Source organism: Felis catus, chromosome E2 (assembly GCF_018350175.1).
Source record: "Felis catus isolate Fca126 chromosome E2, F.catus_Fca126_mat1.0, whole genome shotgun sequence".
Classification (NCBI taxonomy): domain Eukaryota; kingdom Metazoa; phylum Chordata; class Mammalia; order Carnivora; family Felidae; genus Felis; species Felis catus.
In genome coordinates, this window is record NC_058382.1 from 11,209,459 (window position 1) to 11,231,039 (window position 21,581).

General features: G+C 52.1%; 2 protein-coding genes across 3 annotated transcripts; one reads left to right on the forward strand and one right to left on the reverse strand.

The window, feature by feature from the left end:
- The first annotated feature begins 1,039 nt into the window (after nucleotides 1-1,039).
- ERCC1 (ERCC excision repair 1, endonuclease non-catalytic subunit) lies at nucleotides 1,040-19,093 on the forward strand. 2 transcript variants are annotated; one of them, XM_045045846.1, is made up of 10 exons: nucleotides 1,040-1,206; nucleotides 3,691-3,802; nucleotides 4,775-4,990; nucleotides 6,834-6,937; nucleotides 7,685-7,892; nucleotides 8,855-8,931; nucleotides 17,237-17,336; nucleotides 18,333-18,404; nucleotides 18,597-18,665; nucleotides 18,989-19,093. In XM_045045846.1, the coding sequence occupies exons 2-10, from the start codon at nucleotides 3,710-3,712 to the stop codon at nucleotides 19,040-19,042; spliced, it is 993 nt and encodes a 330-aa protein (XP_044901781.1). In that variant the 5' UTR covers nucleotides 1,040-1,206; nucleotides 3,691-3,709; the 3' UTR covers nucleotides 19,043-19,093. The 2 variants fall into 2 exon arrangements, with proteins under 2 accessions (XP_044901781.1, XP_006941172.1); XM_006941110.3 differs by lacking the exon at nucleotides 1,040-1,206 and adding an exon at nucleotides 3,059-3,214 and having other exon boundaries at nucleotides 7,793-7,892.
- On the reverse strand, nucleotides 18,930-21,573 carry POLR1G (RNA polymerase I subunit G). The gene is made up of 3 exons (XM_003997680.5): nucleotides 21,412-21,573; nucleotides 20,904-21,045; nucleotides 18,930-20,731 (listed from the first exon to the last, which is right to left on the reverse strand). Exons 1-3 carry the CDS (start codon nucleotides 21,431-21,433, stop codon nucleotides 19,444-19,446), a joined length of 1,452 nt encoding a protein of 483 aa, XP_003997729.2. The 5' UTR covers nucleotides 21,434-21,573; the 3' UTR covers nucleotides 18,930-19,443.
- Between the last annotated feature and the right edge of the window lie 8 nt (nucleotides 21,574-21,581).

Below are 21,581 nucleotides of genomic sequence, written 5' to 3' on the forward strand. Positions count from 1 at the left end.
TCCCCATTTTAGAAATGAGCAAACTGACACACACAGAGAGGCTGAGTTGTTGGCCCAAGGCCACACTGCTAGTAAATGACCTTCCGGGGAGAGTTACACCCAGTGATGAGGCTGCTTATGTCGGAGGGAGAATCACAGAGATAAGTACGCTTCTCATCAGAGACCCAGGAGCCGGGGAGATAGAGAACCAGTATCTCCTAACTCTTTTTTTTTTTTTTTTTTTTGAGACAGAGAGAGACAGAGCACGAACAGGGGAGGGTCAGAGAGAGAGGGAGACACAGAATCGGAAGCAGGCTCCAGGCTCTGAGCCGTCAGCCCAGAGCCCGACGCGGGGCTCGAACTCACGGACCGTGAGATCATGACCTGAGCCGAAGTCGGACGCTTAACCGACTGAGCCACCCAGGCGCCCCTCTCCTAACTTTTCAAGGGAAATAATAAGGAACCCAGAATTAGGGATTTCAATTTGGAGGATGAAATGAAGGTATTTTCAGATGAGCAAGACTCAGAACCTTACTATCCACGATTGTCCCTGAAAGCATTAGAAGTGAACGGACTCTGGCAAGTAGTAAAATGAATTCAGAAGGAAGAAGGTTATGGGGGAGCCCGGGTGGCTCAGTCGGTTAAGCATCCAACTTCGGCTCAGGTCATGATCTCGCAGTTCCGGAGTTCAAGCCCTGCGTCGGGCTCTGTGCTGACAGCTCGGGGCCTGGAGCCTGCTTCAGATTCTGTGTCTCCCTCTCTCTCTGCCCTTCCCCTGTTCATGCTCTGTCTCTCTCAAAAATAAATAAACATTAAAAAAAAAAAAAAGAAGAAGCAGGTTATCAAAAGTAACAGAATTGTTAGGGGCTGAATCCTGTCCTCCAAAAAAGAGATGTTAAAATCCTAACCCCTGATACTTCAGAATGTGACCATATTTGGAAATAAGGTCTTTACGGAGATATCAAGTTAAAAATGAGGTCATTAATGTGGGCCCTAATCCAATACGACTGGTGTCTTTATAAAACAGAGGAGTTGAGACACAGAGACAGACACACACAGAGAAAAGACCATGACCCAGGGAAAAGAAAGATGGTCATCTACAAGCCAAGATACTCCTGAGGCTCCCAGCAGCTAGGAGAGAGCCCTGGAACAGATTCTTCCTCTGTGCATTCGGAAGGAGCAGAACCCTCCCCAGACCTTGACTTTGGACCTCTAGCCTCCAGAACTGTGAGACAATACATTTCTGTTACTTAAGCCATCCAGTTTTTGGAGCTTTGCTACAGCTGTCCTAGGATACTAATACCAAAATGTATTTACGAATCCATTGTGCAAAAAAAGAAAATTATTTACAAAAAAACTTTTATCGTAGTCTCCTCACAGAAGCTGGAATCGTTGGAAAGATGGAGACAATGAATATATTCAGATATATGAAAAAGATGTCAAACCTCTTTTAATTAACCCATCAATTCATTGAAATTCCAATCTCAGTCTCAATAGGATTTTTCATGGAAGTAGAAATCAGCTGCTAAAATCACTAGAAAAGGTATAAAAATGTTAAAGATAGATTTGAAACGGAACAGAGGGGCGACTTGCCTGATGGGATAACAAAACATCAGAATAAAATCATCCAACAGTGCAGCATGGGGGCAAGGAACAGATATACAGATTTTTAATACAACTTACTAGAAATGTCAGAAATAGACCCATGTATATATGGGAATTCGGTTCACGATAAAGGTGAAATATCAAAACTGGGGAAAGGATTGATTAAAAAAAATTTTTTTAATGTTTATTTTTGAGAGACAGAGAGAGAGACAGAGTGGGAGTGGTAGAGGGGCAGAGAGAGAGAGAGAGAGAGAGAGGGAGACACAGAATCCAAAGCAGGCTCCAGGCTCTGAGTGCCGAAGTCTGATGCTTAACCCACTGAGCCACCCAGGCACCCGGGGGAAAGGATTGCTTTTTAAAATAAATGGTTTGGGGACAATTGGCTACATTCATCATAAGTTCCTACCATAGTGTATTTTCAAAAGTAAGTCTGATACAGATGAAAAACAGAGACAAAATCAAGACTCAGAAAAGTATTCTAAGCAATTGTAGGATATATTTCTGACCTTAGCCTATAGCAGGCTTCCTAAACAACCCACCGAAATCCAAAGTCAGGATGGAACAGACTGATAAATAGGCGTGAATACACACTAAGAACTTCTCTGTGACATAAACAAATCGTTAAAAATACAAAGTGCACACTAGGAGGAAATATTTGGGATATATATTAAATCGACTAAGAATCAGAATCGGAATCCATAAAGTACTCCTACAAATTAATACTAATAAAAAAGGCATACAATCCCTTTAAAAAAAAAATGGGCAAAGGATATGAGCAAGCAATCCACATAGGACAAACTACATAAGACCAATAAACTCACAAAAAAGATGTTCTCTCTCCTTAGTAATCAGAGAGCCGCAAGTTAGAACAGTGTGATACTGTTCTTTCAGGAAATGACTAATACTAACTCATCAACCAGGTCTCAGCTCAGATGTCCCTTCCTCCAGGAAGCCCTTCCCTACCCTCGGGCTGGGTGGGCGGCCCCTCCCCAACCCTCTCCCGGGCGTCTGGGATCTCCCAACCCAGCCTTGACCGCTCCAGGTCGTCCCTTTTGGGGGACGAGTCTGCCTCTCCCAGTGAACTGTGAGCTCCAGGAGGGCAGGAGGGGGCTATGGTTGTCGTTGGCCACCTCTGAGTCAGTAACACTGCCCCTCACAGGCCCGGGAACAGAGGAAGCGCTGGGGGAGTATGAGTGGAATGAAATAATGAATGAATGTGGAAACTGAGGCCAAGTCAATGGCAGAGCCGGGATTCCATCCAAGCCTGTACTGAGGGGAGGGACCTAATTTGATCTCCCGCCGTTTTCCCCCACTGATTCCTGCCCGGAGCCCGAGCACAAGTTGGTGCTTAATAAGGGCATCAAAATTGAAATTCTCGGCAACCAGGGACGTTCAGGGGGGTAGACGGACGGCTCTCTCTCCAATCCAAATCTCCGCAGTCCTCCAGGATCATAGAGAGCTGCGCAGGGACGGCCCCTGTCGAAGTTCTACCCCTCTGGGGAACGGTGAGGGCGGGATCGAGGGCTAGAGAGGCCGGAAGTGCGGCGAGCCCGGGGACGCGCTGGCCGCGCCGGCGGTGGGACGCCTCTGTCCCTCTCCGGTCTTTTACTCCCGGCTCGGGGACGAGGAGGTGAGTCGTCGCGGCGCTCAGACAGCGGGGCTGGGTCGAGAGGGGCGGGGAGGGACCTCCGGTGGCGATTGGCAGCCGCAGAGGCCAACCATTCGTTGCAATGCCTGAGAGATGGACGAGATGGAGCGAGGGGAGGGTATCCAGGCGCCAGCCCTGCGGGCGGGACGGAGGGGGACGGAGGCTGGGGCGGGCAAACGGAAGGCGGGGCACAGTGAGGGCGGGGTGACTAGAACGCGCGGAGCGAGGGGCGGGGCGAATGAAAAGTCTGGACCGGTAAGGGGCGGGGCGAACGGAAGGTGAGGCTCCGTGTGGGCGGGGCTTTATAGAATCTGGGGCGCTCGGGGTTTGGAACTTGATGCTCTGGAGCCCTGGGATTTCTAGGGGCGGGATGGCTGTGAGTGGGGGTTCCTGCTGGAAGGATGGGCATGCAGGCGTTGCTGTCTCACTCGCCCCCGCCGCCGTGTCTTCATTTTCAGGCCCCAGAAGAACCTTGGGATGGACGAAGAGGGAGTGCGGCAGCCCTCCGGGCCACCCACGAGGAAGAAGTTCTTCATACCACTGGATGAGGATGAGGCCCCTCCTGCGGGGGTAGGACAGAGGAGGAGATGGGGAGAACGCTGGCAGGCTGGGGTGGGGGGTGGGGGTGGATTGAGAGGAAGGGGCCTCCAAGGCCCATGGTGTGGTTTAGGAAATGTTGTGGCCTGGGTCACCTTGGGAAAGCAGTCCTTTGCTCTCCGCGAGTCTGCTTCCCTATCTGTAAGATGTCATGGTGGTTCCAAGACAGGGCTCTGGCAGAGGCTGCAGACGCAAGCAGCAGGTTGTGTTTTATGTGGTCAGCCCCCTGGTTTGCAAAGGATGAATTTATTGCTGACATTGGAGAATTGGAAGGCCTTGCAACTAAAAGGAAAAGTCGGCACTTTTGACCTCTCTTGGTAAATTGAAGGATCTGACCACGCCGACGTCACGTTCCCGCGGGAAAACATTTGGCTGGTGCTGAGTACTGGCCGATCCGTGTGCGCTAGAAAGAAAAAGTGGGCCAAGGGTACAGGGAGTGATGGGGGAGAGGCGCTCCCTTAGGTCAAGGGGCTGCCTCTCTGAGGAGGTGACATCTTGGCAGTGATGTGAAGGAGGTGAAGGAGTGAGCTGTGTGGCAACCTCTGGGGCAGAGGGGCAACAGCCGATGCAAAGGCCCAGGATCAGAGGGAGCCTGACAGATTTGAGGGCAGCAAGAAGGCCAGTGGGGCTGGAATGGAGAAAGGAAAGGGAAGGAGGTGGGAGGTGAGACAGGGGGAGCAGGGACAGATCTTCTAGAGCCTTGCGGGCTGTGGCGACAGCTTTGGCTTTTACTCTGAGAGGGGAGCCACCAGGGTCTCTGAGCAGAGGGACGTGAAATGACCGTGAACAGAACAGACCGCGGGGAGTGAGGATGTAGGCGGGGAGCTGGTGAGGAGGTGCACTGGTCCAAGGGAGAGAAGTTGGTGGCTGGGACCAGTATAGCGGCTGAGGAGCAGGGAGGAGTGGCTAGATTCAGATTTTGACACTCCTCCCCCTCCCCCACAGTTCAAGCCCTTATTCAAGTCCACGCGGAGCCTTCCCACCATGGAGACCTCAGCCCAGGCCGCCCCTCAGACCTACGCCGAGTATGCCATCTCGGGACCTCCAGGAGGGGCTGGGGCTCCACACCCCACGGGGCCAGAACCCCTGGCAGGAGAGACCCCCAACCAGGCCCCCAAACCGGGGACGAAATCCAGTAGCATCATTGTGAGCCCCCGGCAGGTGAGGAGGGGAAGGAGTAGTGGGGCTTTGAGCTTTCTGGTGGGAACCACGGGTACCGGGGTGGCACTCAGGTGGGCAGTGGAAGGAAGTCAGAGCTCTTGGCATTGCGCTCTGGGCGACGTGAATTCTTTCATTCATCCATCCAACTACCGGGTGTGGGTTGAGGTTGCGCCGTGTCTATCCTTTTGTTAAAACAAAAATACCGTAGACCTGGTCGTTTAAACAGCAGGCTTTTATTTCTCACACTTCCGGGGGGTGGGAAGTCCAAGGTCAAGGCGCTGGCCAATTCAGTGTCCAGGAAGGACCCGCCTCCTGGTTCATAGACTGCTGTCTACTTCCTGTGTCCTCACCTGGTTGAAGGAGCTCTCTCGGGTCCCTTTTGTGAGGACTGATCCCATTCATGGAGGTTCTACCCTCCTGACCTCATCACCGCTCCTCACCTCCCGCCTCCTTTTTTTTTTTTTTTTTTTTAAGTTTATGTTTTTATTTTGAGAGAGACAGAAACAGCGTGAGTGGGGGAGGGGGAGAGAGCAAATCCCAAGCAGGCTCCATGCTGCCAGCCCGGATCCCGACGTGGGGCTCGAACTCACAACACTGTGAGATCACGACCCGAGCCAAAACCAAGAGTTGGACACTTAACCGACTCTGCCCAACCCACACCCCACCGTGGAGCAGGTCCTACCCTCTTTATTAAAAGCACATTCCACCTCATTTAATAATGACTCGTTCATCCCCGAGATGGTTTTGTGTAACGGCTGCGTCCCCCACAAGGCAGGGATCTTTGTCTGTCTTGGTTCCTGCTGTATCACAGCACTTAGACACACAGTAGGCGCTCAATAAATACTGCTCGGATGGGTTAGAGGCTGACTTGCTCAGAGAATCTCGATTTTGGGCTACAGGGTATGTTCAGAGTGGAGTGAGAGCCCGGAGCCTGTCCAGCAGATTCCTGACTGTTGGGGATGGGGGGTCACAGGCCACGTGGGGCTTCCTCTCAGATCACTGGGGGCCACGGTGGGGTTAAGAGCAGGCCAAGGGGCAGGTTTGTGCTTTAGGAAGCACTGGCTTCTGTTCGGAGGCCAGGAGGGGGCCCTACTGGGGCAGGCGACCAGGAGGAGGCAGGGTAGGGGCCTGGGTATGGGCTATGGCAGTGCAGGGGGAGACTTTGATGGGGATGTCATCTTCGGGGTTCCCGGGTGGCCCATTCAGCTAAGCATTCGACTCTTGATTTCAGCTCAGGTCACGATCTCAGAGTCCGTGAGATTGAGCCTTGTGTCAGGCTCTGCGCTGACAGTGCAGAGCCTGCTTGGAGTTCTCTCTCTCTCTCTCTCTCTCTCTCTCTCTCTCTCTCTCTCTCTGTCTCTCAAAATAAGTAAATAAACTAAAAAAAAAAATCCTGGAAGGTAGATGTCCCCCCTGGAGGAGAGGGACGTGTCCATGACTAGGCTTGGGTCTCTGGATGATGGGCCTGTCCCTGAGATGAGGGGAGGAGGGGCAGGTGCGGGAGCTGGTGCTGAAGGCACTTGGGATGCAGTGAGGCGGACATCCTGGGGGGAGTGCCCAGCAACCCCAGGACACACACGTGGGGCTAGGGGAGAGGACTGAGCCCGAGAGACAGACTCAGGGACCCTTTAGTTAAGGCCCAGGTCTGGGGGAGAGGTCTGGGTCAAAGCCAGAGCACCCAAGGGCATTCCCCACTGAGGAGGTGGACTCTGGAGGGAGGGGAACAGGCACAGGCAGGAGGGGGGATGGGGAGGTGTTGACCCAGGTAGGGGGAGGGGAGCCCTGGGGCTGGCAGTGGTCCCAGGGCCCTCCCTGTTAATGGCTTCGGCCCTTCCCTCCCTAGAGGGGCAACCCCGTGCTGAAGTTTGTGCGTAACGTGCCCTGGGAGTTTGGTGACGTGCTTCCCGACTATGTGCTGGGCCAGAGCACCTGTGCCCTGTTCCTCAGGTGAGCTCTGAGGGGGCTGCCCCACCTTCCTGAAGGCCTGCGAGGCTGTGCTCCCATGTTTGGGACCATTGGGTGGGAGGCCTTGGGGTGTGGCCCTGTCAGCTCTGGGCCTAGTGACCTGGCGGGGAGGAAGAGGTCTTCTCCTGGAGGTGCCCAGAGGGACGAGAGCGGCAGGCCCAGACTCTGGTTCTGAGGGAGGAAGGGCTGGGCGCCTGGAGTCCTGGGTCTGAGCAGGTTGGGGGTAGGGTCCCTCAGGTCCCAGACATCCAGGGTGAGTTGATGAGAGCCAGGATTTCGCCAGCCTGTACCACAGTTAAGCAAGTTCCTTCTCCATTCCTGGGCGCCCCTCTGCACACAGAGCTAGATGGGGGAAGTGAACCTTCTAAGTTCCTGTCCTCCCTGCAAGGTACGAGAGCTGGTGGCTGCTGGACAGAGATGTCCCCTAGTTCCCTGGGTGGAGAAGCCACCCCAGCCCCTCCCTGCCAGTGCCTTCCGAGGCTAAAGCAGACAGTCCCTGGGATGGGCCTGCTTCCCAAGACCAGCTGCCCCGTGTCCCCCAGTCCACACCCTCTAGGCGCTTGTCTCCTGTCCTCTACCCGAAGCCCAAGTCTCTTCCCTTCCCCAGTGAGGAACCTGGGGTCCATCCCTCCAGGGAAGCCAGAGCCAGTCAGCCCTTTCCGCCAACCCCGCCATCCCCTGCCTTGATGGGTGACCTGAGGCAAGTCACTTAACGTCTCTGAGCCTCAGGTCCCGGTGTCGCCTGCGCCCTCTGCATCCCAGTGAGAGTGAAGAAGGGCTCCCAGGGTCTCGGGGAGAGCGAGCCCTCCCAATCCCTCCCTCTCCCCTGCCCCCCAGCCTCCGCTACCACAACCTCCACCCGGACTACATCCACGGGCGGCTGCAGAGCCTGGGGAAGAGCTTCGCCCTGCGGGTCCTGCTCGTCCAGGTGGACGTGGTAAGCAGGGGTCACTTCCCCCCCGGCCTCGTGGTCCTCATCTGTCGGGCCTCGCAGCAGCCAAGTGGATTGTTGAATCCCAAGAGAAGGTGCAAGTTGAACCATTTTTACATCGGACATTAACACCCTGTGTTGGCAAGGGGGCGCGAGGGTAAAATTCTGTCTCCTCCTTCCCCACACCACTTCCGCTGGTCCCAGCCCTCTGACACCTGAGTGTGTTTTGAAGCTATGTCATCCTGTCTTCACAGCCTGGCCCGCCTGGGTCTCTGCCCTAGCCTCTTCTCTCGTCTCAGGGCCTCCAGCCCCAACCGCTTCCATCCTCACAGCACCGGGGGGGCTCCTAAAGCACAGATCTGATGTCCAGACCCCTCCATGGCTCCCCAGTGCCTTGCTATGGCCCGTGAGGCCATGTGACCGGACCCCTGCCCTGCTCTCTGGGTTCATTTCCCAGCTTCCATGTGGTCGCCCTTTCTTTTACGTTCTCCATCACATTCCGTGTGAATTGCAATTCCTCAAGTCCTTTTCCCCCCCTCCTGTCTTCCCTATGTTTAAAATTTCCTTTTCGTTCTCCTTTGCGTCCTTCACTCCTCCTCCTCCTCCTCCTTCAGGTCTCAGTTCAGATGTCCCCACTTCCAGGAAGCTCTCCCTGATCCCCTGGGCAGGTCAGGTATCCGCTCCTGCTCTCCCATCCCAATCCTGGCCACTCTGGGTCATCACTGTATGGGGACAGTTTGATCTCCCTCATCAGACTGTGAGCCCCAGCGGGCAGAGCCCGGGCTCTCTTGGTTACTGTGTGTTACCAGCATTGCCCAGCACAGGCGGGCACCCAGTCAGAGCTTAGGGAGTGCCAGTTAAGTGGAAGGCTCTTGGCATCCTACGATGGCATAACCTACTGTGGTTTTCAAGACTCTAATTCCTTGTTTACTACCAGATTTCCCATTCTGATTTTCTTTTCCACCCAGAAAGATCCACAGCAGGCCCTCAAGGAGCTGGCTAAGATGTGCATCCTGGCCGACTGCACCCTGGTCCTTGCCTGGAGGTGAGACCGAGGCTCCCCGCCCAGGTCAGGCTCTATCCCAGGAGTCCGTCCACCCTTCTGCCCCCCAGCCCTTTCCTTCTGCCATGAGCTCCCCGTGTGAGCCTGGTCCCGGCACTGCCTCTCTCTCGGCCTCAATTTCTGCATCTTTAGAATAGGATCTTAATATTGGTCTTCTAGGGCCATGGTCACAAAAGCAGGTGATATAGATCAAGTTGCCAGGGCCATACTGCTTACTTACGAATCAGACCTAAAGTCTGTCTGAATAATTAATTCCACATCTAGGTTTCTAAAGACTATTTAAATTTTTCTTTTAATGTTTATTTAATTTTGAGAGAGTGAGAGCTAGAGTACGAGCAGGGAAGGGGCAGAGAGAGAGGGAGACACAGAATCTGAAGCAGGTTCCAGGCTCCAAGCTGTCAGCACAGAGACCAACGCGGGGCTCGAACCCATGAGCCATAAGGTCATGACCTGAGCTGAAGTCAGATGCTTAACTGACTGAGCCACCCAGGCGCCCCTCTAAAGACTATTTAGATTGGCTAATTTCCAGTTGGAAAAAAAGACATACCTTCCTCACCCCATAAGAAAAAAAAAATTAAATCCTGAGAAATTATTGACGTTAAAAAGAAAAGGTGTTAGAAGAAATCTTTTTTTTTTTTAAGTAATTAGGCTCATTATGGTTTTTTTTTACGTTTATTTATTTATTTTGAGAAAGAGAGGGGCGCCTGGGTGGCGCAGTCAGTTAAGCGTCCGACTTCAGCCAGGTCACGATCTCGCGGTGCGTGAGTTCAAGCCCCGCGTCGGGCTCTGGGCTGACGGCTCAGAGCCTGGAGCCTGTTTCCGATTCTGTGTCTCCCTCTCTCTCTGCCCCTCCCCCGTTCATGCTCTGTCTCTCTCTGTCCCAAAAATAAATAAACATTGAAAAAAAAAAAGAAAAAAAAAATAGAAAAAAAAATAAAAAAAAAAAAAAAGAAAGAGAGAGAGGAGGAGGGCCAGAGAGAGAGGGAAAGAGAGGGAATCCCAAGCTGGGCTCTATGCTGGAGCTGACACACCAGGGCTCAGCTCACAAACTGGGAGATCACGATTTGAGCTTGAATCAAGAGTCGGATGCCTAATCAGCCGAGCCACTCAGGTGCCCTAGAAGAAATCTTATAGGGGAATATATATCTAGTTTTTAATGTTTATTTTATTTTTGAGAGAGAGAGAGAGAGAGAGAGAGAGAGAGAGAGAGTGTGTGAATGGGGGAGGGGCAGACAGAGAGAGGGACAGAGGATCTGAAGGGGGCTCCTTGCTGAAAGTGGAGAACCTGTTGTAGCCCTTGAATCCACGAGCCACGAGGTCATGACCTGAGCTGAAGTCAGACACTTAACCGACTGAGCCACCCAGGTGCCCCAGGAGAATATTTTGTATTTTTATTTTTGATTTATTAAAAAAAAATTTTTTTTAACGATTATTTATTTTTGAGAGAGAGAGAGAGAGCACACACCAGCGGGGGAGGGGTAGAGAGAGAAAGAGACACAGAATCCAAAGCAGGCTCCAAGCTCTGAGCTGTCAGCACAGAGCCCAACACGGGGCTCAAACCCATGAACTTTGAGATCATGACCTGAACTAAGTCTGACATTTAACTGACTGAACCATCCAGGCACCCCAGGAGAATATTTGTAGGAAATATTGGGAGTAGGAAAAGTCTTCCAAAGCAAGACCCAGAACCCCAAAGCCATAAAGAAAAAGGTTGGCTGATTTGAGAAAATTAAAATTTTAAAACTTCTGGGTGGTAAGACATACTGTAAATAAAGTTGAAAGACAAGTGACAAATTACCAAAAAGTATTTGCTGTGTATATATTGCATATATATATATACACACACACACACACACGTATATATATATACATATATATATATACATATATATATACATACATATAAATAGAAAATACTTAACGTCTCTAATTTATGTATGTATATATAAGTTACATTTATACAGTGCAAATACATTTAAATGTTTATATTCATATGCATATATTTGAACATGTTTATTATATATTTATATATGTAAAGAACTTCCCACAAGTCAATAAGAACCCAAATAAGAGTTTAATGAAGGTTGCCAAAACACATGAAAAAAACATCAACCATATGGTTTATCAAGAAAAAAGCACATTTTAAAAAACGAGGTGCTGGGGCGTCTGGGTGGCTCAGTTGGTTAAGCGTCTGACTTTGGCTCAGGTCACGATCTCGTGGTTCGAGAGTTCAAACCCCACATCGGGCTCTGTGCTAACAGCTCGGAGCCTGGAGCCTGCTTCAGAGTCTGTCTCTGTCTCTCTCTGTCCCTCCCCCGCTTGCACATTGTCTGTCTCTCTCTCTCAAATATAAATAAACATTAAAAAAAAACAAAAATTGGGGCGCCTGGGTGGCGCAGTCGGTTAAGCATCCGACTTCAGCCAGGTCACGATCTCGCGGTCCGTGAGTTCGAGCCCCGCGTCGGGCTCTGGGCTGATGGCTCAGAGCCTGGAGCCTGTTTCCGATTCTGTGTCTCCCTCTCTCTCTGCCCCTCCCCCGTTCATGCTCTGTCTCTGTCCCAAAAAAAAATAAATAAACGTTGAAAAAAAAAAATTAAAAAACAAAAACAAAAACAAAAACAAAGCGAGGTGCCCTAAATTTGGTGCAGGTCTCTCGGATGGGTAGTATGAAACGGGCACCCGCATATTTGCTTGGCAGGAGATTTGACGGGCTATTGAAACAGAAAATAGACACCACTCTTCGACACAGAAACTCCTGCACTAGGACAGTCCCTGCTCGTGCGTGCTCACGCGTGTCCGAAGTGACATGGGCCATCACTGTAGCATCAGTGGGTGAGAACCAGAGTTGCAGAAGCGAACGGCCTCGTATTTTTATTTATATACATAAGGGAGGAAGAAAATGAGCTGTTTATGAACAGACTCGTATGTGGATAAACTGAAAAGGGCTCCAGAGGCTCCAGAGGCTCCAGGCCCTGGACAATGCTGACCTCTGGGGACCGTATGAGGCATAGATGTGGATGAGAGCGGGCTGCTGTCTTCTGCTTCTTTTTGTTCTGAATATATACACTGGTTAAACTTTCTTGTGTTAAATAGATGGCACGTTCACGTAGTTCACAGATGAGAAGCGACACGAAAATGTTATGTGTGTGCGTACGTCTAGTCGTACATATATATGGTACATACACACGGTGTATATACATGTGGCAGTGTAGACATATGGTTATATGTAGATGCTGTTCTGTGCCTTATGTGGTTGTGTCCTTACCTGGAGATCTCTGTCTCTCTCTCTCTCTCTTTTTTTTTTTTTAAGTTTATTATTTTGAGAGAGAGAGACAACAAGCAGGGAAGAAGCAGAGAGGGAGACAGAGAGAGAGAGAGAGAGAGAGAGAGAGAGAGAGAGAAGCCCAAGTAGGCACAATGCAGGACTTGAACTCACAAACTGTGAGATCATGACCTGATCCGACCGGAGCCTAGAGTCAGATGCTTAACCAGCTGAGCCACTCCGGGCGCCCCTTTAAAAAAACATTTTTTTTTTTTAAGTTTATTTATTTATTTAGAGAGAGTGCTCAAGAATGTGAGCGGGGGATGGGCAGAGAGCTAGAGGGAGAGAGAGAATCCCAAGCAGGCTCTCCGTTGTCAGCACAGAGCCCAACGCAGGGTGTTCATATTTTTAAAAATACTAATTTTTTAGAGCATTAAAAAAATTTTTTTTTAATTTTTTTATTACATTTATTTATTTTTGAGAGACAGAGTGAGACAAGGTGAGAGTGGGGGAGGGGCAGAGAGAGAAAGGGAGACACAGAACCTGAAGCAGGCTCCAGGCTCTGAGCTGTCAGCACAGAGCCCAACGCGGGGCTCAAACCCACAAACTGTGAGGTCATGACCTGAGCCGAATTCGGATGCCTAACCGACTTAGCCACCCAACTGCCCCCCAAATTTTTTTTCTTAATGTTTATTTATTTTTGAGAGAGACAGAGCATGAATGCGGAGGGGCAGAGAGAAAGAGAGGGAGACACAGAACCTAAAGCAGGCTCCAGGCTCTGAGCTGTCAGGACAGAGCTTGACGCGGGGCCTGCACCCACGGACTGGACGATGAGATCATGAGCTGAGCTGAAGTCAGATGCTTAACTGACTGAGCCACCCGGGCGTCCCTAGGGCAGTTTTTAAGTTTATAAGAAGGAATATCAGGAATCACAAAGAATTACCAAATACCTCTTCTCTCCCTGCATGTGGTTTCTCCTATTATCTCTTGTATTTTTTTATTTCTTTTTTTAATTTTAATTTTTTTAAAGAAATACAGCAGTCTTTAACAAAAAAATTTTTTTAACGTTTACTTATTTTTGAGACCAAGAGGCAGTTTGAGTGGGCAAGGGGCAGAGAGAGAGGGAGACACAGAATCGGAAGCAGGCTCCAGGCTCTGAGCTGTCAGCACAGAGCCTGATGCGGGGCTTGAACCCCTGAATCATGAGGTCATGACCTGAGCCGAAGTCGGATGCTTAACCGACTGAGCCACGCAGGCACCCCTAAAAAAAGTTTTTTTAACATTTACTTATTTTTGAGAGACAGAGTGCAAGCAGGGAAGGGGCAGAAAGAGGAGACACAGAATCTGAAGCAGGCTTCAGGCTCTGAGCTGTCAGTGCAGGGCTCGAACTCACGAACCGTGAGATTATGAGCTGCGCAGAAATCAGGAGTCGGACATTTAACCAACTGAGCCCCCCAGGTGGCCTAAATTTCTTTTTTTAAAAGTAGGCTCCATGCCCAGCGTGGTGTTTGAACTCAGGACCCCAAGATCAAAGGTCGAGTGCTGTACGACTGAGCCAGCCAGGTGTCCCTATGTGTTGTATTAATTAGTGTGGTACATTCGTTACAACCGATGAACCAGTGTTGATATGTTACTATTACTATTGACGAAAGCCCATAGTCTATGTTAGGGTTTGCTGTTTTATTTTTATTTTTAAAAAATTTTTTTGAATGTTTTTATTAATTTATTTTTGAGACAGAGACAGAGCATGAGCAGGGGAGGGACAGAGAGGGAAACACAGAATCTGAAGCAGGCTCCAGGCTCTGAGCTGTCAGCACAGAGCCTGACATGGGACTCGAACTCACGGAGCGTGAGATCATGACCTGTTGCTCTCTGTTTTATATTCTGAGTCTTGACAAAGGTATGATAATGTGTCCATAAATTCTGTGTCACACAGAATAGTTGCACTGCCCTAAAATTTCCCCTGTGTTCCACTTATTCATCCCTTCCACCCCCAAACTACTCATCTTTTCACAGTCTGCTTAGTTTTGCCTTTTTCAGGATATCATATAGTTGGAATCATACAATCTGTAGTAGAAATAGAAAAACCCACGGTTCTCCTTGTGTGTAGGAAAAAAAATGCCAGTTCTTCCCTAATGTGGGTCTTTATCCTGTGTGTGTGTGTGTGTGTGTGTGTGTGTGTGTGTGTGTGTGTGTGTGTTTAATCTTTATTCATTTTTGAGAGAGAAGAGAGAGGGAGAACAAGTGGGGGAGGGCAGAGAGAGAGAGAGAGAGAGAGAGAGGGGGACAGAGGATCCAAAGCAGGCTCTGTGCTCACAGTACAGGGCTGTGTGGGGCTCGAACTCACAAACCGTGAGATCAGGACCTGAGCCCAAGTCAGACCACCAGATGCGCCAAAGTTTTTCCCACACCAAGCAAGTCTCTGCAGCACCAGCTGGGCGTCCTACCGTTTAACTCACTTCTGACACTACCTGGGGATGGCCTCAGGTCCCACAGGTGAAGGGGCTCAGTCCAACACTGCCCCCCCCACTTCAGACGCCAGTCATAAACCCCGCTTGTACTTCTGACCGTCCCGCTCCCAGTGACTCCCCGAGAGGCTCAGAGCTCAGGGAAGCACATTTTCCGGTTTAATAAAGGGTATGATGTTAAGAGAATCAACAGCAAGACGATGAGAGACGTAGGGCGAGAGGTCTGGGAGGGTCCTGCGTGCCGGAGTTTCTGTCCCCGTGGAATTGGGGTGTATCACTTCCCAGTGGCTGCCCTTCTGGAAGCTCTGAGTCCCCTAGTACTGGGATTTTATGGAGTCTTCCTTACGTGGACCCGGTTGAGTATTAGCTCCATTTCCAGCCCCCATCCAGGAGCCCACCCAGAGTCATCTCTGTAGGACAAAAGATGCTCCTCTGTGCTCTTATCACTGAGGAGTTGCAAGGTTCTCGGGGGCTCTGTGCCGGGAACCAGAGCAAGAGACCATATATATATATATATTTCCTATTACCTCACAGAAGCCTTTTCAGACCGGCTTTTCTCACTTAGCAGTATTCTTTTAACCTCCCTCCGTGCCTTCTTGTAATTTGGTAGCTTACTCTTCTTTAAAAAAAAAAAAATTTGGGGGCGCCTGGGTGGCGCAGTCGGTTAAGCGTCCGACTTCAGCCAGGTCACGATCTCGCGGTCCGTGAGTTCGAGCCCCGCGTCAGGCTCTGGGCTGATGGCTCAGAGCCTGGAGCCTGCTTCCGATTCTGTGTCTCCCTCTCTCTCTGCCCCTCCCCCGTTCATGCTCTGTCTCTCTCTGTCCCAAAAATAAATAAACGTTGAAAAAAAAATTAAAAAAAAATTTTTTTTTTTTAATATTCGTCTATTTTTGACAGACAGAGCATGAGTGGGGAGGGACAGAGAGAGAGGCAGACACAGAATCCGAAGCAGGCTCCAGGCTCCGAGCTGTCGGCACAGAGCCCGACACGGGGCTGGAAGCCACAAACCATGAGATCATGATCTGAGAGGAAGTCAGACACTTAACCGACTGAGCCACCCAGGCGCCGTGGTAGCTCAGTCTTCTTATTGCTGAATAATATCCCGTTGTCCGGATGCACATTCTTTCCCAGCTGTGTAATAGTCCATCGTGGAGATAGGCCAGGTCATGACCTTGAACTCATGACCCCAAGAGATCAAGAGTTGCATACTTTACCCACCAGGCTCTTGGGCAAGTGACTCAACCCCCCGCTGGTCTCTTTCCCTCTCTTGTGTATAATGGTTTGAAAATAATAATTGCCTTAGAGGATCCTTCTCTGGAAGCTTCTGAACACAGTGAGGTAGAACAGTGCGCCGGCCCCCGGAAGGGGAATGTTTCCTATGTCTTTACATCCAAATTATGGGATGTTTTGCAACCATCCCATAAAAGAGGTCAAGCTCTTTCTGCTGACATGGGAAGACATCCTGCTGAGAGCTGCAGAGGGCAAAAATGAAAGCAAACTCTAGAACAGGACGCAATGTGCTCACTGTGTGCCCTGAACAAATTAAGAACCGGAACGATAATCCTGCTGCAGTGAGGGGAGAGCCACAAAGCCCACGTAACGGGAAAAAAACAATTAGAAAAATGAAGGTTTCTTTCAGGAATATGGACCAACACTTGATCAGCAAAGATGGCTTATTAGCTGGGATTTGAAGGCTAACAGAAAATGCCTCGGCACAAGTCCTTCCTTTACTTGGACTCAACTCCCTAGTCTCAAGTTCAAAGATCAAAAAAGGCCAGCTTTCTCCCAGTGCTAATAAACCTGGGTTACTTTATTCCGCACACATGCCAACCCTTTTTAAGATTCGGTCGTCCCACCTACCTTTGAAACTGTTCATTACATGTCAAAAAAAAAAAAAAAAAAGGAAAAAACCTCAGTGCCTGACGTGAAAATTAATGGCGACTATTAAATCAGGTTAGTTGCTATAAAAGCCTCAGCAGTCGGCTCACCCCGCAGCCTTGCTCTTGAAAGTGCGCTATATTAAAAGTCTTCAGTGGGAACTGAATTGCATCCTGAGTTTTGTCTTCCTGCCGCTGGGAAAATAGTAACAGTGTTTCTGGTTTTTCTCCCGCCCCGGCTCCACCGCGCTGACTTCCCTCCCAGAATAGCTCACATTTCTTAAACGGGCTCTAAGTGCCAGGCACGGTTCTGAGCGCTTGGGAGCGATGACGCGTGTCATTGTCACAATTCCGCTATCCACGCCACTCTGCAGATGAGGACACTGAGGCCCAGAGAGAGAAAAACACTGGCCCTGGGGTCACGCAGGTGGGAAGGGCGAACCTGAGCCCAACGACTCCTCAGGCTCCCAAGCTCTCTCCCTTTGCCAGCAAAGACGTGTAAAGATGTGCCTGGCCGGGGTTACCGCCAGGGACCTTTTCGGGGAGGAAAGTTCAGTTTGCTCTGTATTCGAGTTTGGAAGTTTTAGCATCGGCACTGACTACTACTACGGCAATGAAATGAATCTAAAACATGACCACTGCCCTCGCCACACTGGCTGACCCGAATGTTCTCACCCCAGCCCTGAGGAGGCCGGGCGGTACCTGGAGACCTACAAGGCCTATGAGCAGAAGCCGGCCGACCTCCTGATGGAGAAGCTGGAACAGGACTTCGTCGCCCGGGTGAGGCCACTACACCTCCCTGCCTGCCCCCAGCCCGTCCCTGCTGCTGGAATCCTACCTCTCCTCCCCAGTCTCCCCCTCAGTTCATCACCTTTCTCTTCCTAAGCACAAACTTGTTTCTGTCCTCCCCAGCTCAGAATCCTCCCATGGCTCCCCAGTACCCTCAGGGAAAGCCTAGCCTTCTCACCACACCCTACAAGGCCCTGCCTATCCCGCCCAGCAGCTCTGTCCACCCCTGACCTTGCATGCATTCTGGCCAGGCTGGCTGGCTCAGTCCCTCCTGTGTCCCCAGCACCACCCAGCACTTAGTGGGTGCGCAGGGAGTATTTACCAAATGAAGCATTTAACTTGAGCTCCAACGCCTGAGTAATGGTGGATGTCCACCACCACTCCCGAGGCGGGTACTGTTAGGACCCCCATTTGCCTGAAAAGAAAGTCTGGAGGTCAATTCCTTTGCCCAGCCCTCATAGGGAGCCAGCAGTGGGGCCGGGTTTTGAACACAGATCTGACTCCAGAGCCTATGGTCTACCCTGGGCAGAACCAACTCCAGAGAAATGGCATTTATCTTCTCATGATGTGACCAATATTCTCTCAGCTAGTGGGGGACCCACTCTGAGATGAACTTTAAAAAATTTTTCTTTTTCAACGTTTATTTATTTTTGGGACAGAGAGAGACAGAGCATGAACGGGGGAGGGGCAGAGAGAGAGGGAGACACAGAATCGGAAGCAGGCTCCAGGCTCCGAGCCATCAGCCCAGAGCCTGACGCGGGGCTCGAACTCACGGACCGCGAGATTGTGACCTGGCTGAAGTCGGACGCTTAACCGACTGCGCCACCCAGGCGCCCCTGAGATGAACTTTTAATCAGCCAAAAGGGGGGGGCATTTATTGAACACCTCCTGCGTGCGGGGCAGTCTGGGGACACAGTGGTGACCCAGCGCTCAGATCGCTCTCATTTCTTCTCCTGCCGCACCTCTGCCTCCTCCCCTCCCTTCCAGGTGACTGAATGCCTGACCACCGTGAAGTCTGTCAATAAAACCGACAGCCAGACCCTCCTAACTACTTTTGGGGTAAGGAATGGTTCCCTTGTCCTGATGGCATTTCTGCCCCCTTGCTTTTTCAAGGAATGTCCCCTCCCCCCGACCTCCCCTGCCCTCCCACAGGACCTCACCTCCTTCCAGGGAGATCTTAGACCCCCAATGAGCTGGGGCAGGGTAGTTTTGTGCTCCCCATCTCTGACCCTCACCTTCCACCTTCCTCAGTCTCTGGAACAGCTCATAGCTGCGTCCCGAGAAGATCTGGCTTTGTGCCCGGGCCTGGGGCCCCAAAAGGTAAGAACTGTGGGAATGGGCTTGAGGGGTCGGGGACAGGAGGGAGCACTACATAGATGGCACCTCAGATCCCAAAGTTCTAAGGCTGTGGAAGGCCCACAGTGCTTCTCCGACAGTTGGGGAAAACCGAGGCCCAGAGAGGGTGGGGACCAGCCCTAACTCACATAGGCAGCCTGGGACAGAATCAAGATCAGGATGTTTCTCTCCCAGCCCCCAGAGTCCCCTCCGAGCCGAAACCGAAAGAACCAAAGCCCACTCTGGATGTAGCAAGCAGATGGCTCATTTAATGACCAGTTCCTTGTTTCTTTCTTGCTCTCACGCAGGCCCGGAGGCTGTTTGACGTCCTACACGAGCCCTTCTTGAAAGTGCCCCGATGACCCCAGCCGCCAGAGAGGCCCTCGTTGTAACAATAAAGCATTTTCCAGGCTCGGGCTGCTTCTGGTGCGGCGGCGCTGTCATCGGGAAGAGGTTCTCTGTTCTCACTCTCTGCTGGCCCAGGCGGTCACCTCCGGCTTTTCTTTTCGTTTCTTCCCCTTTCTTTTCCTTTCTCTTTCTCTTTTTTTTGTTTTAAAGTGTATTTATTTTGAGGGAGAGGAGACCGAGAACCCCAAGCAGGCTCCACACTGTCGGCGCACAGCCTGATGGGGCGCTCGATGTCATGAAACGCGAGATCGTGACCTGAGCTGAAATCAAGAGTCTCAACCGGCTGAGCCACCCAGGCGCCCCTTGACCACATGTGGCTTTCCTTGACCACAGTCGTCAGTTTCCCTGGAGGAGGCTACACAGGATCCGGCTGCAGCCTCTTCGACTTCTTCTCCCGGCCTGTGGAAGCCACCTCCCCAGGCTCTGGACTCCGCGGCGGCTCTGGCATCTCCTCCCGGGGTGCTGCCCCTGGCACCCCGCTTTGCCGGCCCCGTTTCTTCTTCTTCTTCTTAGCAGATGCTGGATCTGCCCCTGCCTCAGGTTCACGCTCTTCCGGAAGCTCAGGCTCCATCGGCTCACCCTGTGGGTCCGTTACCTCAGTCCTCGGCTCAGTTGCTCTGAGCCCCCGTTCTTTCTTCTTCTTCTTGGTGGATGCTAGAGCCGCCCGACCCTCAGGGTCACCTGGCAACTCGGGCTCCACTGGAGGCTCCACCGCCTCTGCCCCTGGCTCCACTGTCTCGTCTTGCCGTTTTTCTTTCTTCCTCCTCTTTTTGGCGGGTGTTAGAGCTGCCTCAGCCTGAAGCTCAACCTCTTGTGGTGGTTCGGGCTCTATCATCTCCCCTGGGAGTTCCAGAGGCCTCCTCTCCAGCTCTAGAGCCTCATCAGTCCCCGACTCCATCATGACTTTGTGCCCCTTTTCTTTTTTCTTCTTCTTCTTCTTCGAAGATGGCAGTGGGACGGCTTCCTCCTGTGGCTCCTCCTCCAACTGCGGCTGAGACTCAATCAGCATCCTTTCCCCAGGCTCCCTCTCTTCTGTCCCCTTCAGCCTCTTCCTCTTCCTGGTGGTGGATGATGGGAACAGCGCTTCCAGAGGCTCCAGCATCTCGGCCGCAGGTTCGGCTGTCACCAGCTCCATCACCTCGAGTTCTGGCGGCTCCTGCTTTTTCTTCTTCTTCTTCGCCACATCCGGGGACCCCAAAGCTGTGTCCCCCGCCAGGGCCCCCAGCCCATTCACTGCCTCCCGGGGAGCTGGGGCCTCTGGTATTTGCCTCCTCTTTTTCCTCTTTTTTGAGGCGGGTGACTTCAGTGCCAAGGCTGACCCAGGCCCTGTTACCGGTAGGCCGCCTCCAAAGGCACAGAACCGGGGCCTCAGGTCAGGGGGGATCTGTGGCGGGGGGCTTGTTGGAATAGGCTGCAGCAGGGTCCCTGGTGGGGATTCCTGGGAACCCTCAAAGATCCTCAGGCTGCCCTGGGGGGCTGGGGCACAGGTGAGTCCCCCCCCTGCCGCCACGGAGGGAGCCAGCAGGATTGCTCCTCCGGCCTGGGGACCGCTGCTTCTGAGGACCCGGTAGCGGTGCCGCTTGCCTGCCAACTTGCCCTTCACAGTCTGGGAGCCAGAGAGAGGCACTAGCCGCCCGTTGAGGCTGCAAGGAGAAAGGGGAAGGCAGGAGCTCCATCAGATTCTTTCCGTGAAACGGGGGGGAAAAGAGCTGAAAACCGCGTTTCTGGATGCCTAAGAAAAGCCCCTCTAAACTTCCCCCAAGTTCAGCCACTAGGATGGAGCATATTCCCAGGAGGTGGCCTGGGACCACTCACCAGTCTGGGGCGAAGTCTACAGGGGCCTGGATAAGCCACAGTTCCGTATCTGGGTCTGTTAACACTTCCAAAGAGAAACGGGTGGGCTCTGAGGTTGGGGACGTCGCGGTAAAGTTGGGGGGGCAAGAGAACTGAGCAGCACCTGCAGAAGGGGAAATGGGGGTCTGCTGACACTTCCCGTGAATCCAATTCTCCAGGGCGCCTAGGGGGCCCACTGGCCCCAGCCTCTTGAGCGCCTCAACCCTTCACCCGGTCTCTTCTCTGCCTGCTCCCCAGAGGCATCCCTGTCTCCACCGATCCAATCCCGGGGGGCGCCCTTCGCTCCACCGGTAGTTTCCCCCACCCCGTACGCTCCCTCGGTCTGAAGTCCCTTCCTCGCGGGCGATACACTCTCCACAGGTCCTGTCTCGAGGATGTCCCTTTTTCCGTCCGAACGCTCCTGGGCGCCCCGTTCTCCTCCCGGCAGCCAACTCTCTGCACCCCGTCGGCCCGCCCTGATGCAACTCACCGCCGGACGGGGTCCCCGCCATCCCGGGACCCGTGCCTCCCTGAGACCCAGCCGCCGGAGCCTCAGGAGCTCCGTGGACGACCACGTGGAACCAGAGGGGCGGGGCCTCGTCCGGGAGCGCCCATGTGGCGCGGGAGCGCGGGGGTGTCGCTCGGAGTACGCTCTCTCTA

Bases quoted from the DNA above. Each gene is read 5' to 3' on its own strand.
- ERCC1 (XM_045045846.1), top strand. From the start codon at position 3,710: ATGGACGAAGAGGGAGTGCGGCAGCCCTCCGGGCCACCCACGAGGAAG. The intron at 3,803-4,774 runs GTAGGACAGAGG...CCTCCCCCACAG, and splicing joins ATGAGGCCCCTCCTGCGGGG to TTCAAGCCCTTATTCAAGTC. The intron at 17,337-18,332 runs GTGAGGCCACTA...CCTCCCTTCCAG, and splicing joins AACAGGACTTCGTCGCCCGG to GTGACTGAATGCCTGACCAC.
- POLR1G (XM_003997680.5), bottom strand. From the start codon at position 21,433: ATGGCGGGGACCCCGTCCGGCG. The intron at 21,046-21,411 runs GTGAGTTGCATC...CCCCTTCTGCAG, and splicing joins GGCGGGGACCCCGTCCGGCG to GTGCTGCTCAGTTCTCTTGC. The intron at 20,732-20,903 runs GTGAGTGGTCCC...TTCTCCTTGCAG, and splicing joins GTAGACTTCGCCCCAGACTG to CCTCAACGGGCGGCTAGTGC.